The sequence below is a fragment of the Protomyctophum parallelum genome (genome assembly GCF_964188405.1).
Source record: "Protomyctophum parallelum genome assembly, chromosome: 13".
In the NCBI taxonomy this organism is placed as follows: Eukaryota; Metazoa; Chordata; class Actinopteri; order Myctophiformes; family Myctophidae; genus Protomyctophum; species Protomyctophum parallelum.
This window is the reverse complement of record NC_139708.1, coordinates 14893781-14911543: the sequence shown is the minus strand read 5'-3', so window position 1 is coordinate 14911543 and position 17763 is coordinate 14893781. Positions and strand designations below refer to the sequence as shown.

At 39.3% G+C, this 17763-nt stretch overlaps 1 protein-coding gene across 1 annotated transcript; it reads left to right on the top strand.

Annotated features, from left to right (window-relative positions):
* Positions 1 to 197: 197 nt before the first annotated feature.
* Positions 198 to 11130, top strand: LOC310869828 (ras-related protein Rab-35). Its single transcript, XM_083780774.1, has 7 exons — positions 198 to 468; positions 1144 to 2167; positions 3065 to 3115; positions 3654 to 3777; positions 5049 to 5173; positions 6680 to 6804; positions 9680 to 11130. The coding sequence occupies exons 2-7, from the start codon at positions 2113 to 2115 to the stop codon at positions 9821 to 9823; spliced, it is 624 nt and encodes a 207-aa protein (XP_083636900.1). The 5' UTR covers positions 198 to 468; positions 1144 to 2112; the 3' UTR covers positions 9824 to 11130.
* Positions 11131 to 17763: the final 6633 nt, after the last annotated feature.

Sequence of the window (17763 nt, the reverse complement as noted above, 5' to 3'; positions counted from 1 at the left end):
TTGAGCAAGACGAGGAAGAAACTAGTCGAGGAAGGGTGTGTTCGGCAAACACATGATCTTGTGTCTTACTGGAATTGGTGGCCTATCGAACGAAGCGACGCTAGATGTCGCCGTTTTACTTGGCAGATCCGGCAGGGCACAGCAGCAGCGACTTCCGTGGGGCTCACACAATTGGATAAGTGATCGGTTTTGTCGCAACAGCAAACGGCAGTGAGCTCACAGGGCTGATGTTGAGTCATTTCATCAGCGGCAAAGCAACATCGCTGCTCGGCTGCTGCTTTAGCGTCGTCAGGTGAGGTGTGGTCGAAAAACAAAACACCATTCCTTCCTCCTCCAGCACCACCGGGCTCGGGGTTCGAGAGTGTTTTCGGGACGGCACTGGGGGACATGAGCGGCACCACTCCTGCGTTTAGAGCCGCCGACAGACTGAGCAGCAGCATGGGACCGACGGGGGCTGACTCGAGACGGGTTCGTTGAAAGTTATGGAGAAGTTTTCTTCTTGCTAGCATTGTTGACTATGATGATGTCGCCAGCTAGCTAGGTGTGCTCTGTTGACTGAGAATGGAGTGGGTGGGTAACGTTAGTTAGCGTATTAAACTATACAACTTCTGAACTTTAACGTTTAGTCTGCTAGCACAGGCGCTAGCTAAAAGTCACTGAAATCCTAATGTATAACGCCATAGTGGGATGTTGTCGCTTGCCGACTAAAACAGTTTGTAGATGTATTCTTGTCGTGCGACTATGTTAAAGTTGTTTAAGTGTTGTTAAGGTTCCCTCCCTGTCTCATCTTCCAGGGTGACTTTTTGTCTGTTACCTTCCACAAGAGGGGGGTGAATGAGCCCAAGCAGTAAGCACTGTATATGTGGGTGGTGTTGGTTTTTTGGGCGTATTTAATGATGATGGAGAGAGAGAAGGGTGTATGCATGGCAGCATGCATGCAGGGTGGGTAAAAGCAGGATGGGGAAGTTATATTTAGTGACACAAAGCTGCTGGTTGTGGCGACGCAGGAGAGGGAGGGGCACAGCGATCAGGTCATCTGGGATGGAGAATTATATACTACAATGGAAATTATGACTGCGATTTTTTGAACCTCAGAGTTGATGGCGAAACCCTGATCATCCACTTTTCCTTTCCTCTCCTCAGTCTTCTTAAACCTGGAGGCGAACGTGCAGAGGAAGCTGGACAACCTGTTCGTAGAATGAGACAGGGAGGAGCAGATGTCGCTTTGCTCGTCTGTCTGAGGAGAGGAAGTGAAATTAAGGAATTATTACTTGAGGCATCGGATATAACCACTACATAACGTCAGAGGGGACAGCATCCTAGTTTCTGCTCTTTGTCCCAGATACCTCCTGTCTAACAAATGACACAAGATTACAAATGAGGGACCAAGTTGAGGATTGGCTTGCAGCAACTTGATTGATCTGCAAGTTGTCCATGCATCCCATGTGTATATTTTTTCGTGTTGCTGTCACAATGTCAAGCAACAAATACAGTTAGAAATACATATGCACAACTTTCAACGGTTCTATGTGAAGGACATCTAAGTTCAGCCACTGCAAAGCAGTAGGGACAGACCTCTTGGAATTGTATACTCTACCAAAGTGCTCCAGGCTTGCCATTGATGGTGTGAAGCCCAAGGACGAGGCGGGGAAGGGAGTGCACACACTGAGTTGATGGCAACAAAACTGTGAATTAATTTGAGGAGTATTAACATTTGGATGTGGTGAGCTGGGATTCCCCAACTCGAATGTTGGATTGGAAACTGGAACTAAGGTGGAATCACGGCGACCGTCACCTTACTTGCCTTAGCATGAATCACACATGTCAAGTGTATAAAGCGATCCACCTTCACTGGCTGCGGTTGCATGTGGAAAACAAAACATATATGATGTGAACATTTAAAACTGCACAGAATCTCTTAAAATTTTGGAAATCAACTGGAAATGACTGTATAGGGAAATCCTTTTCTGGAAAAGTAACACTACAATGATGTGTTAGCATTTGGGGAAGAGAGTGAAGGTTTCTGGGGACATTGCACCATTACCTCCTGACTGGAACTATCTGTGTTTACTGGGAATTGGTGGGGAGACTGTCCACATTAACAGCAGTAACATGGCGGCGAAGGACTACAATCATCTTTTCAAATTGCTCATCATTGGAGACTCCAGTTAGTGCATTTTGACTTGTCCTTTATTTACCTGCAAAGAACAAATTCCACGATTTATCTTATGTCACAGCCTGCTACAAGTAGGCTAAGCAGTCAAATCTTCATTCACATTCATTGTTAGTCTATTCTCCTCAAGGATGTGATCTTTCCTGTTTTTGAGTTGTTTTTGGACATGCTACTCATTGAGTTCCACTGTAGTTTCATTTTGTAATGTCCTGCTGATCATAAACCTTGGTATCCAACAAAGCAGCACAAACTAGCAAGTTTCACAGTTTTCGTGACTAAACAGACAGTAAAACAATAGTACAATCATCTGATGGCAATAATGACTAACTGGTCTTGCATGCCCATTCTGGATTCACAGAGGTTGAGTCGACTAGACTACCAAAACAACTCATTATTTTCTTCTCTAAAATAATCCTAATTATTGCTAGAATGAGTTTAAATCTGCTTATATCTGGTGTCATTACGTAACTCCTGCAATATGAAATGGGAACGATCTTGAAATGTGACCAATGTTACATAGACTATTGAACTGCTTAAACCCTAGTGGTGATCATTCGGGGAAAATAGCTTATAGATCATCTATTTTCGACAAAGAGATTTTGTGTACCGTAGAGCAAAAAAGGAGGGCCCAAGTACAGACCCCTAGACAGTGACACCCCGGTCAGCAAAGTATATACTTAAATCTTGAGATTTATCTTAAAAATCTAGAGATTTGCTTTTTGTATTGTACTACTGTATACTAAGTTCAGGCATTCATAGGCCCTTTTGGAAGATTTACTGTAGACTTCTGGGGTTTGGCTGTAACCGAGCTATTGATCTAGCAATCTATTGCTTATTAATTGTTGTTAGACTGAGATGTTGTTATTGTGCTCTCTGTCCTCCCTGTTGCAGATGTAGGGAAAAGCAGTCTCCTCCTACGCTTTGCAGACAACTCCTTCTCTGGTGAGTTATTGTTTCACCATTGTCTCAATCTGCAAACAGGGGAAGAGTATGAGTTCTTAAGTTATTTCACTCATATCAGTAAAATGTCTACACAGTAATCTTAAGATTAATTTTAAATTACTTGTGTCCAATGACAAAATAAAATCCATCCATCAATCCATCCATAATTCATATTGTCCAAATGGTCTCCAAGTCTGTATTATTAGCGTAAAAGTGTAGCATTGGTATGTAGCAGCATAACAGCTGCACATGCCATAATACAGTACATTTGCTACATCATATAGCACTCTGTTAGATATGTCTCAAAATCACACCGCAAAACGATTATGGCATGCCGATGGCTCAATCTCTATCTTCATCACAAAACGGTTTAACCATTTTCATTCTGCAGCTGTTAATGTATTTGCCTATTTTCATTGAATGTTCGCCTATTACAACATGCCCAGAATAGGGATGATAGGGTTCATGGTTGGTTCAACTTTGTGCTTTTTTTACGTTTGTTTTGATGTTTCTAATGCTTCGCTCTGATCTCTCTCAGGCAGCTACATCACTACCATTGGTGTGGACTTCAAGATCCGCACGGTGGACATCGACGGGGAGCGTGTCAAACTGCAAATCTGGGACACGGCGGGTCAAGAGAGATTCCGAACCATCACATCCACGTAATGTTAATACCCTTTTGGCCTGGATTATATAAGATTACTTTTTTTCCAAATGGAAATATCCTAAAAAAATAACTGGGTCGTATTATAATCCAGGACTCACTAGACTATTTGACATTCAATGTTATTTTTCCACAAATGGGTCTTGAAAAATGGGGGTCGTCGACTTATATTCGGGACAATACGGTACCTCAGGAGCACAGTTTTCTTCTGCACTCCAATTATAGATGTTTATGCATGTATATTAAGACTCTACAAAGGCTGTGATTTGCAGACAAAATGTAACTATTTTGGAACTGTCATACACAGTCAATGTGTGTCATTACATGTAGCATCATAATTGTAGTGATTGCAGCTTTTCCACAAATGTTGGGGCTCAATTCACTGTGGTAAAGTGCATTTGTAGTGAATTCCATTTCTTCAAACAAAAGTTTGGGAGGAATGAAAGATCTAAAGTTCAGTTCATTCATATATACATATACATACAACATCTGGTAGGCCAATTTTGAGTCCCAAACCACTGATTGAAAACACAACTGGAGAGAATGTGTGGCAGTACGTTACATTAATTCTCATGTCATAAATTGTTAAACATTCTGTAACACATCACATCATCTGTACCTAAACACCCGTGACTTCTCTCAGAGACTGGAACATTTTATTTATATTCTGTCATCAGACGGCAAGTAATCCTTTATTGCTTCATGTCATTTGATCATGCTTTGAGTTCAAAACCCAATGATAAAATACAAAGAAACAGACGGTCAACACCAATTTCCAGCATTTGTACTGATCATGGGATATCATGGAATTATGAGAGACACATTGCTGACAGCAGATCAGGGACTGTCATGATGTCATGGAATATTAGGGAAGTTTGCAAATGGGTCATTCTACAGGAATCTAGAGTGTGTGGGTGTGTGTGTGTTTTAAAACTTTAGACCAGGGTTAGTGACGCCAAGTTTATACTATATACCGGTAGGTGTTTTTTTTTTGTAACTATAACCTTTCTTTGAAGGAAGTTGGGTTAATGAAAGTGAATAACCTCTGCTTGGCCTTGTGGTTTGAAAATGCCCAGCACAGACTGATCATTAAACAAAAAATTATAATAAATTTGAACCGTGAATTTTAATCATGAATAACGACCCAGTATATACAAGCACATACCGTACTCTTGATTGTGTGACCCTGTCAAAACATTTCATAACACATGTTTAGCCCCCCACACAATGTTGCATAAATGTCACAACTGTTTCTCTTCTCGTCCACAGGTATTACAGAAACACCCATGGTGTCATTATAGTTTACGATGTGACCAACCCAGAGTCATTTGTGAATGTTAAGAGATGGCTGAATGAAATCTCTCAAAACTGCGACACCGTCTGCAAGATCTTGGGTGAGTTTCTGTTTTTTTGTTTTTCTTTTGGGCCTTTTATTGATTTTTTAAGGGATAGAAAGTAGGCTGACAGGAAACGGGAGAGAGATGGGGGGATGACATGCGGTAAAGGCCGTGTCGGGTCCGGGAGTCGAACATGCGGCACACTGCGACTGGATCACCAGTCCGGTGCCGAGACCGTTACGCTACGGCCTGGGCCACACCAATCTTCTTTTGAATATTTTATCTGCAAAGAGGTATCTGCAAGAGTCTGTTGACTCTTTATCAAGCACACAACAACAAGGCAATTCAAAGTGCTTTAAACAGTTAAGAGAATAGAAAATAAGAATAAGGCGAAATAAAGCTCATTAAATTATGAGTATAAAGTCACAGTACAGTAAAATAAATGTGCAAAAGTGCAGTAGTGAGCTTTGAAGTACTGAGAGTTGTAGCAGAACTGCAGTATTCTGGTAGTTTGCTCCAGATATGTGGTGTATAAGTGCTGAACTCTCCTCCTCTGCATTCAGTTTAGACTCTGGGGACAGTACCACTACCTACAACAACTGACTCATTGAAACACTGGTTGTATTTGCATATTACATTTAAAACCTTCGACTGGATTAGTCCTTGGAAGTTACCAAGGACTTACAGTTAATTTATTTACTAAGCTGTATGTCCATTTTGTGAGATCACCAGGGATTAGAAATAGCTGACTGAAGCACATGTGTCTATAATTTCCTCCAATACAGTTTGTAGCAGGCAGCAAAGAGTTGGACTGATTTGTTGGTTCAACACTAAAGAAACTTGCATATCTTTTTTGATGCAGCTAAATGGTTGTAGGACATTAATGCAATTACTTTAATTCCCTTCCCTGGTTATCTGTTTCTTTGTTATTTACACCTTGCGTAATTTCCTTCTTTTGTCATATTCATAAGCTTTGTAGATCAGCCATTTTCGTTTTGAAAATGTCTGCCTATTATGACATGCCCAAACTCTGGACTCCAGGTTGGAATTGGTTAATTGCTGTCCTATTAATTACAGTATGAATAAGCCATTCTTGGCTTCTTTGCCTTTACATGCTTGTTTTTTTTAGTAGCCTTGATTTAATTTTAACTAGATTCTCCCAGCAGAACTCCCTCCACATTCTTGACGTACATTGTTTACATGTTTTACACATATTTTCCCATTCATCAAGAGTGATTGTAATCTCCAACTCTTTTTCCCATTTTTATTTTAATGTACTCTGGAGTTAGTCCTGGTTGATACCAGGCCCTTGTATACATTAGACACTGCTCTTTTGGACTCATATTTATAGGCCCGGAGCCTTTACATCCTTTAACCACCTACCTAAGCCATACATACTTAATATCCTAAGCCGAATAGCCAAAATAGCCTTTGTACAAGCTCTCAATGCCTTCATGATTTCCTTTTGGGAGCCCTTTCTGGTTGTTTGTCTAGTGAGTTTACGTATAATGGTGGTGAGAAATAAAATGTCTCCTGTACCACCTTTGATGTCTCTCCCTTCAGTGGGTAACAAGAATGACGACCCCACCAGGAAGCAGGTGGACACCCAGGATGCACAGCGATTCGGCGACTCCGTGGGAGTGCGTGTGTTCGAGACCAGCGCCAAAGAGAATATCAATGTAGAAGAGGTGAGCTTGGGAGGGGGTGGGGGGTTAAAGCAAAAAATGCTATTTTCCACATAAAGTGCTATTTATGTTGCATGACATGAAGCCCTGTATCCCAATGATATGGCTCAGTGGCTCCCCACTGTCGTAGTTGTGGTGTGGACTCTGCCATCCACTTGAGTTGGAACAAGTTTAAAGACGATACATTTATTACATTACATTCTTTTTAAGACTTGTTTTTGGCTTTTCTACTTTTATTGATAGTACAAGTGAAGAATTACAGGAAAGAGGGAGAGAGAGAAGGGGAGAGACATGCAGCAAAGGTCATGAACGGGACTGACTTCATCATGCATCTCGTTTAGAATATTAACTAAGTTATAATATAAAGTATTCAAACAATGGTTTGAAATGGTGAGCTGAGAACTAATTATATATCTAGGCAAACACAATATATATATATTTTTTAGATTTAATTGTTTCTGCAAAATTAATGTAGACAAATTATAATGAAGGCTGTGCCCTCATACCTTAGGTACCCATATCATTTATAGTTGCTGGTTATCCACATTTTTAATCCAACAAATCACAATCTGCATGCCGCCCCTCACGAAACCAGATTGCTGGTCTGAAGGAGGTAAATGGTGCATTTATATAGCGCCTTTATCCAAGGCACTTTACAGAGATTGTGCATTACATTCACACACACCATGCAAGGCACTAACCTGCACATCGGAAGCAATTAGGGGTTCATTGTCTTGCTCAAGGGCACTTGGACACTAACTCTGGGGGAGCCTGGGTTCGAACTGGGAACCTTGTGATTTTCATCCGGTCACTCTACCCCTGAGCCACCCTGTAACTAATTGATTGGCAGGTTAAAGCCATTGCGGATTGCAATATGAGAACCAATCAAAACATGTCATACGACTTGAGCACAAACAACGTTTGCATTCTTTATTTTCTCCACAAAAATGTTAGTATGAGTCATTAATGGTCACATGTAATACATGTGACCATTAATCTCGGTCTGTTTTGGTCGCATGTAATTGTGTGTGTAATTGGGATTTTAACTGGTGTAATAGAACTGTCACATGTCAAATTTGCTGCAGTTTAACAGTCATTACAGCAATGGGTCTTAACTGTAATTAATCTTCTCAGTCCACTTGTAAAGCTACAATCCATAAGTTTGTTGTCCACCTCTCCCGATGGAGAGAGGCAATTGCAACGATGTCCAACCTACAATAAAGATGTTGGCACATCTAGTGACCAATCGGGTCAAATTACTTTATTGACATTTACAATCAGTTGCTGTCCTACCCGACACCAGGGTCTAAATTTCTCAATGAAGAGTAGAGAGACCACCTCCAACCACTGCAGATATACTGCTAGTTTTAACATACTCTACCATCAAGATTGTTTTAAATATAATTTATTCATTTAAATGAATCATGGATTGTAGGTAAGTGATATTTTTTGGTTAAAGATTTTTGTTAAAAGATTAAAGCACTATATTCTGATAGACGTCATTGCTGTAGAGTGGGTATTTCAGGTGGGTTGCACAATTCCAGCCAATCAAATGTATTTGTAATGTATAGCACATTTAAAAACGACTCATCATACCAAAGTGCTTCACAGGTCAGAGAAAACAATACACCAGTGTAAAATAAAACAATAAAAACAATACCGTACATAGTTATGCAGTTATGTTACAGTAGAAAAGAAAAACGTTAAGAGCATATCCTATGTATTAAAGTGCAAGAGCATCAGGGGGATTGAAAGGCTTGTGAATAGGGGTTAAAAAAAACAATTAGAATTAGAATCACGATTCCCGTTATGAACGATTCAAAATCGATTCATAATTTCCAAAAGATTTCTTTTTTCTTTTCTGGTTACAGTTACAGGAGTTTTCACTACATGGTGTTTGTGATATGAAATGTAAGCTTACCCTAATCACAGTAGAGTAAACATCATGTCTTCAGTCATTTTCAAGTTATTTTCAAGTCACTTCAGTTGGCTGGAGTAGATTGTGATGAAATCCTATGTATTGAATTGAGAATCATTTTGAATCGAGAAACGTTTTGAATTTCGTTTTTAATCGTTTTTGGATTGAGAATAGAGTTGAATCGAAGAGCCTCTTCTTTGTCGCTGGAATTGCTAGGAGGAGTCTGTCTGCTGACCTGAGGGTCCTAATGGCGGGATATGGGGGATATGATAGGAGGTCGGCGATGTAGGAGGGGGCCAGTCGGTTCAGTGCTTTGTAGGCAAAAAGGAGGGTTTGATCAGGAGAGAGTACCCATTTATTGGCTTCAATTGTATAGTGTTCCAGTTCCAAATTGGTTTGCTCATTTATTTGTCATCACTTCAACTTCAGTTGTTTAATTGCGAACGCACTGAGCACTAACTATGAGACCCTGCGGATCATGTCTGTGTGTGTGTGTGTCTGTCTGTCCCGCTGTGACACCACCCGCCCGCCACCAGAGGGCGCAGCTGTAGCTCGCGCGCACACACACACACACACAGTAGAAAACTTAAAAAATTACTAACTAAAAAGAAAAAAAAAGTACGTAATTTATTCTAATTGTTGTTATTGCAATTTACGAGCTGCGTTCGCTTCCTGCGTTTGCGCGTCTTACTTGTCTGTATCCTGATTGAATAAAATTGGTATCCTGACCTGAAAATGCATTTTCTGTTTAAAGAGCTGGAGAGACATGGCGACTCATGTTACTGAATAACAACTCCATAGCAATGAGTACTATCAGAATATAGAGCCATTTAACACTTATTGTAACTATATTACTATATATATTACTATATAACTATATTATAAATTATAAATTTAAAATGGCATTTAAAAAGGGATTTGTCATGTTTGTCATCTCTCTTCCTCCTCTCTACGTCTCAGATGTTCATGGCCTTCACTCACATGGTCCTCCGGTACAAGAAGCAGAGCCAGAACCGTGCGGAGAAAGAGCGTGAGAGAGATGACACTGTGCACATCAACGCCCAGAGAGACCACCGGAGGAAGAGAGGGAAGAAATGTTGCTGAGATCTACTGGATGCTACCGCTTAACCACTTTACACCTGGCGTCCATGTTTTGGGCAAACTATTATAGGCTAAAACTTTCATAAATAGCAAGAAAATAGCTGATCTACAAGCCCACAGTGCGTCTTGTCACGACGAGTTGTGTGAGCTTATAGAAATCCCCTTTCTTATTTTTTCAAGCTGTTTTTTTATTTTTAAATGGGCCTTAAAGCAAGATGACACTTTGGTAGAGGTTTGGGTTGTGTGTTGAAGTTACCTTGCCTTGATGTAACTCCAGATATTGTTGAAATATCTTCTATAGTTGCTCTGTTAGAAATTGATTTCCCCCCCAAAAATAAGAAATAAAAAGGAATACTAATTACATACATTTACATTGTAATACAGATACATGGGAACATAAAGTATACAATGCTAGTTCCATTGATACAAGCCGTAACACAATCGATGAAATCGTTAAAATAAAAGCTCTCAAAATTAACCCATCTGACCACTTAACCACGGCGGCCCAATGATTTTCACGTGAGCCCTGATCCAGAAAAGGTTGAAACTGTTTACGATTTCACACTCACTCTGCGATCTGGTTCACTGCATTATAAGTCAATGAGAACATTTTGTAATATCAATTATCAGCAACTATTGAAGATAACTCACCAATATTTATTTACGTCATGGCAAGATGACTACATAATTAAAACCTCAAAAACAAAGGGTCGCTGCACTTTAAAGTGTGTTGACACTCAATGGAAAACAGTCAACGCTGAAGTCTATAGGGAAAATTGTGCCTTATGCTATCACTTTAAATTTGCAGATGTAGTGTCAATTTATCTAGCCAAGCAATACAAGTCGTCTCTGGAGTGAAAAAGTGGTTCAAACCCTGTGTGTAAGTCCAGAAGTTTTACATGCATTTACCTTGCACTGAGAAGGCACAAACGGGGAGGGAGGGAGCAGGATAGCAAAACCACTGTTTATGTGCAGACTTTATTTTGCTAGTTAGGTTTTTACAGTATGGTCGGCTGTCAGTTCCATTTTTTTTAAAAGGGAAAAAAAGTGTCAAATGTCCACTAGAAGTGTAACCCAGAGAAGATGCTAACACACTACTAAAGGGTTGTTCTCTTAAATACTAATTCAATCATCCATGTGCTCTGTGTTTGTGAATGTGATGATAATCCTGGACTAGGTATTCGTCTCATGACAAGAGCCCCAAAAGTGTTCAACAGTAACTAGGCAGTGTCTTGTCTGTTGTTTTTAATGCAAATTACTGTTTAACAGCAAACAATTTTGTCTGACTCCAAATAAACAAAGCAATACAACATGTCTCTCTTCAATATGACATTAAACATCCTACACATAATAACCCAGTTCCACTTCTGTGTGTTGTGAATTTGTGACGATATGCAGGAGGTTGAATTTGTCAGTGTAAAGTTACTAGGTACTACTTTGATTTTCAATACTTTTACTACTTCTACATCTCTGAGGCAAAGATTGCAGTGCTTTTACTCCACTGCAATAATTATTTGAAAACTTTACATCACATTTCATCACTGGATTTTGTAAACTTGTATACTGCATACTATCGCTGTTGGGTGGAAACCTTGTATGTCCAATATATCACACTTGTTTATACTTTTCATTGGTTCATTATTTTGAAAACCACAGACCCACTTGCACTTGAAACAGTGGTTTTCAACCCTTTTTACATGAAGGCCCATTATTTATTCTGCATATTCAAGTTTGTGCTATTGCCATAGAGAATGCATTGGGCGTTTCAGTTAAATAACTCAGAAACTATAAAACATTTCAAAGTAAAACGTTCCAGCATGTGTCTCCACAGTAAGCTGAATAATACAAAGTGTGAATGGAGTTTCTAGGTGAAAGTGATTTTTTGACGTGCCAATGTCTGCCATTGAGCCCCATTGTGAATTTGAAAGCACTATATTTCAAAAACTATGAAACATTTCAAAGATTCCTTTTCAGGCAAACATGTCCACCGTAAGATGAACCTAAGTAGGCTAGAATGGGGTTGCTAGGTGTAAGTATGTAGGACTAGTAGCATGCCAAAGTTTGGACTATTGCCATAGAGAATGCATTGGGCGTTTAAGTTAAATTAACTCATAAACTACAAAACATTTCAAAATAAAAAAGTTACAGCATGTGTCTCCACAGTAAGCTGAATAATAAAAAATGGAAAAAGAAACATGGGTTACAGGCTACAGCCCATCGTTTTTTGAATTTTAGATATTTTTTTTATCCTCGTTTTTCATCATTTCTGACCATGGGCTATAGCCCATACCGTATGGCATACTATAGCACGCCGTTTTTCATCATTTTTGAGGATTTGAAAAAAATGAAAAAAGCGATGGGTTATAGCCCATCGTTTTTTGAATTTTTGAAAAAAAAATTATCCTCGTTTTTCATCATTTTGTATGTAGGACTAGTAGCATGCCAAAGTTTGTGCTATTGCCACAGACTAGAATGCATTGGGCGTTTAAGTTAAATAACTTAGAAACTATAAAACATTTCAAAGTAAAAAGTTCCAGCATGTGTCTCCACACAGTAAGCTGAATAATAAAAAGTGTGAATGGAGTTTCTAGGTGAAAGTGATTTTTGTGCCAATGTCTGCCATTGAGCCCCATTGTGAATTTGAAAGCACTATATTTCAAAAACTATGAAACATTTCAAAGATTCCTTTTCAGGCAAACATGTCCACCGTAAGATGAACCTAAGTAGGCTAGAATGGGGTTGCTAGGTGTAAGTATGTATAGGACTAGTAGCATGCCAAAGTTTGGACTATTGCCATAGAGAATGCATTGGGCGTTTAAGTTAAATAACTTAGAAACTATAAAACATTTCAAAGTAAAAAGTTCCAGCATGTGTCTCCACACAGTAAGCTGAATAATAAAAAGTGTGAATGGAGTTTCTAGGTGAAAGTGATTTTTGTGCCAATGTCTGCCATTGAGCCCCATTGTGAATTTGAAAGCACTATATTTCAAAAACTATGAAACATTTCAAAGATTCCTTTTCAGGCAAACATGTCCACCGTAAGATGAACCTAAGTAGGCTAGAATGGGGTTGCTAGGTGTAAGTATGTAGGACTAGTAGCATGCCAAAGTTTGGACTATTGCCATAGAGAATGCATTGGGCGTTTAAGTTAAATTAACTCATAAACTACAAAACATTTCAAAATAAAAAAGTTACAGCATGTGTCTCCACAGTAAGCTGAATAATAAAAAGTGTGAATGGAGTTTCTAGGTGAAAGTGACTTTTGACGTGCCTATAGAGCTGCCATTGAGCCCCATGTTAAATGTCTCAAATTTTAAAGCACTATATTTCTAAAACTATGAAACATTTCAAAGATTCCTTTTCAGGCAAACATGTTCACCGTAAGATGAACCTAAGTAGGCTAGAATGGGGTTGCTAGGTGTAAGTATGTAGGACTAGTAGCATGCCAAAGTTTGTGCTATTGCCATAGAGAATGCATTGGGCGTTTAAGTTAAATAACTCATAAACTACAAAACATTTAAAAATAAAAAAGTTACAGCATGTGTCTCCACAGTAAGCTGAATAATAAAAAGTGTCAATGGAGTTTCTAGGTGAAAGTGACTTTTGACGTGCCTATAGAGCTGCCATTGAGCCCCATGTTAAATGTCTCAAATTTTAAAGCACTATATTTCTAAAACTATGAAACATTTCAAAGATTCCTTTTCAGGCAAACATGTCCACTGTAAGATGAACCTAAGTAGGCTAGAATGGGGTTGCTAGGTGTAAGTATGTAGGACTAGTAGCATGCCAAGGTTTGGGCTATTGCCATAGAGAATGCATTGGGGATGGGTGTATGAGAATGGGTGTTGCGGAGGATGAGAGGAATGCCTCTCATCCTCCGCAACACCCATTCTCATACACCGCTATACACCGCGAGGATATGGGCTATAGCCCATATCGTACGGAATACTATAGAACGCCGTTTTTCATCATTTTTGAGGATTTGAAAAAAAAGAGAAAAAAAATAAACATGGGTTATAGCCCATTGTTTTTTGAATTTTTGAAGAAAAGAATTATCCTCGTTTTTCATCAATTTTGACCATGGGCTATAGCCCATACTGTACGGCACACTATAGCGCGCCGTTTTTCATCATTTTTGAGGATTTGAAAAAAATGGGGAAAAAAACATGGGTTATAGCCCATAGTTTTTTGAATTTTAGATTTTTTTTATCCTCGTTTTTCATCATTTTTTTTTTCTTTTTAGATATTTTTTTGCGGCTTACGCCTTTTATTGATTTTTTGAAGGGACAGACAGTAGGCTGACAGGAAACGGGAGAGAGATGGGGGGATGACATGCAGTAAAGGCCGTGTCGGGTCCGGGAGTCGAACCCGCGGCACACTGCGACTGGATTACCAGTCCGGTGCCCAGACCGTTACGCTACGGCCTGGGCCTTTTTCATCATTTTTGACCATGGGCTATAGCCCATACCGTATGGCATACTATAGCATGCCGTTTTTCATCATTTTTGAGGATTTGAAAAAAAAGAAAAAGAAAAACAAACATGGGTTATAGCCCATCGTTTTCTTTTTTTTTTTTTTTTTTATCCTCGTTTTTCATCATTTTGTATGTAGGACTAGTAGCATGCCAAAGTTTGTGCTATTGCCACAGACTAGAATGCATTGGGCGTTTAAGTTAAATAACTCAGAAACTATAAAACATTTCAAAGTAAAAAGTTCCAGCATGTGTCTCCACAGTAAGCTGAATAATAAAAAGTGTGAATGGAGTTTCTAGGTGAAAGTGATTTTTGATGTGCCAATGTCTGCCATTGAGCCCCATTGTAAATTTGAAAGCACTATATTTCTAAAACTATGAAACATTTCAAAGATTCCTTTTCAGGCAAACATGTTCACCGTAAGATGAACCTAAGTAGGCTAGAATGGGGTTGCTAGGTGTAAGTATGTAGGACTAGTAGCATGCCAAAGTTTGGACTATTGCCATAGAGAATGCATTGGGCGTTTAAGTTAAATAACTCATAAACTTCAAAACATTTCAAAATAAAAAAGTTACAGCATGTGTCTCCACAGTAAGCTGAATAATAAAAAGTGTCAATGGAGTTTCTAGGTGAAAGTGACTTTTGACGTTCCTATAGAGCTGCCATTGAGCCCCATGTTAAATGTCTCAAATTTTAAAGCACTATATTTCTAAAACTATGAAACATTTCAAAGATTCCTTTTCAGGCAAACATGTCCACCGTAAGATGAACCTAAGTAGGCTAGAATGGGGTTGCTAGGTGTAAGTATGTAGGACTAGTAGCATGCCAAGGTTTGGGCTATTGCCATAGAGAATGCATTGGGGATGGGTGTACGAGAATGGGTGTTGCGGAGGATGAGAGGAATGCCTCTCATCCTCCGCAACACCCATTCTCATACACCGCGAGGATATGGGCTATAGCCCATATCGTACGGCATATACTATAGCACGCCGTTTTTCATCATTTTTGAGGATTTGAAAAAAATGGAAAAAGAAACATGGGTTACAGGCTACAGCCCATCGTTTTTTGAATTTTAGATATTTATTTTATCCTCGTTTTTCATCATTTCTGACCATGGGCTATAGCCCATACCGTATGGCATACTATAGCACGCCGTTTTTCATCATTTTTGAGGATTTGAAAAAAATGAAAAAATGAAAAAAGCGATGGGTTATAGCCCATCGTTTTTTGAATTTTTGATTTTTTTTTTATCCTCGTTTTTCATCATTTTGGACCATGGGCTATAGCCCATATCGTACGGCATACTATAGCACGCCGTTTTTCATCATTTTTGAGGATTTGAAAAAAGATGAAAAAATGAAAAAAGCCCATCGTTTTTTGAATTTTTGAAAAAAAAAATTATCCTCGTTTTTCATCATTTTGGACCATGGGCTATAGCCCATATCGTACGGCATACTATAGCACGCCGTTTTTCATCATTTTTGAGGATTTGAAAAAAATGAAAAAATGAAAAAAAACGATGGGTTATAGCCCATGTTTTTTGAATTTTTGGAGAAAAAAAATATCCTCGTTTTTCATCATTTTGGACCATGTTTTTTGAATTTTTGATTATTTTTTTTATCCTCGTTTTTCATTGTGACCATGGACTATATCCTTTTGCTTTTCCTTTAAAAAATTAAAAAAACGATGGGTTATAGCCCATGTTTTTTGAATTTTTGAAAAAAAAATTATCCTTGTTTTTCATCATTTTGGACCATGGGCTATATATAGCCCATATCGTACGGCATACTATAGCACGCCGTTTTTCATCATTTTTGAGGATTTGAAAAAAATGAAAAAAACGATGGGTTATAGCCCATGTTTTTTAATTTTTTAATTTCTTTTTTATCCTCGTTTTTCATCATTTTGGACCATAGCCCATATCGTACGGCATACTATAGCACGCCGTTTTTCATCATTTTTGAGGATTTGAAAAAAATGAAAAAATTAAAAAAACGATGGGTTATAGCCCATGTTTTTTGAATTTTTGAATTATTTTTTTTATCCTCGTTTTTCATCATTTTGGATATTGTACGGCATACTATAGCACGCCGTTTTTCATCATTTTTGAGGATTTGAAAAAAATGAAAAAATGAAAAAAAACGATGGGTTATAGCCCATGTTTTTTGAATTTTTGATTAAAAAAAAATATCCTCGTTTTTCATCATTTTGGACCATGGGCTATAGCCCATATCGTATGGCAGGGTTCCCCAATAGGCGGCCCGCGGGCCATTTGCGGCCCACAGAGCGCCCCCTTGTGGCCCATGAAAGAATTAAAAAAAAAAAAAAAAAAAAAAAAAGGTTTTCTTTTTTGTTTTTTTTAAGGGTCCCAGATATAAATGGCATTAAATGGGGGTCAGTAGCCTATGCATGTCAAACTGGGCAACCTTTTCAAATGGGGTCTTGCCCTGAAAATGAATTTTCAGGGCAAGACCTCGACCTCGCGCGTGCAGACTCGGCCCCCAGCCTGTTACGCTAGTCAAAATATGGCCCTTGAGGAAAATTTATTGGGGAACCCTGTCGTATGGCATACTATAGCACGCCGTTTTTCATCATTTTTGAGGATTTGAAAAAAATGAAAAAACGATGGGTTATAGCCCATGTTTTTTGAATTTTTGATTTTTTTTTATCCTCGTTTTTCATCGTGACCATGGACTATAGCCTTTCGCTTTTCCTTGATTTTCACCTTTTTTAAAATCCTCAACAATGATGAAGAATCGCGCACTATAGCGCGCCGCTCAATGACCTGAGACCATGGACCAATGAACCATGTAAATACAACACATTGAGCAGGGCACTGCAGGGAGTTGAACCCCGTTCCGGTAAACCAGAAGTCCGACACCAGTGCCTTAGTTTTTGTGTTGTTGTTCATTTACAGGTCCAGGTGTGTATACGCATGTGCGCCTGTGCGTGTGTAGGTGCATGTGTGCATGTGTGCATGTGTGTGTGCACGCTTCAATGACCACTGTTGGACCCCATGGGGATCAAGGACCTCTGGGAGCCACCCATACTTTACAACAGTCATAGCGAACTCTGTTGCATCACAACTGGTGGCCAACAGTCGTAACCAACACCACCGCCGACCCACAGGAGAATACCATCGCACAGTGGTATCAGACCAACCACAATCAGCCAGCCCTCAAACCAAACCCTTCGACCTAGAAGAACTCGAAACTGCAATGGGAAAGTTGAAACCCGGCAAAGCAGCAGGGATTGATGACATACTGGCAGAAATGATACAGCACCTGGAACCTAACGCAAAGACCTGGATCGTGGGGATGCTGAATACATGCATGGCACAGAAAACCATCCCTTCTGTCTGGAGAAAGGCCAAAGTGGTTGCAATCCCCAAACCTGGCAAAGACCCATCATCCCCAAAGAGCTACCGACCCATTTCCCTCCTCTGCATAACCTACAAGGGATGCTGCTACT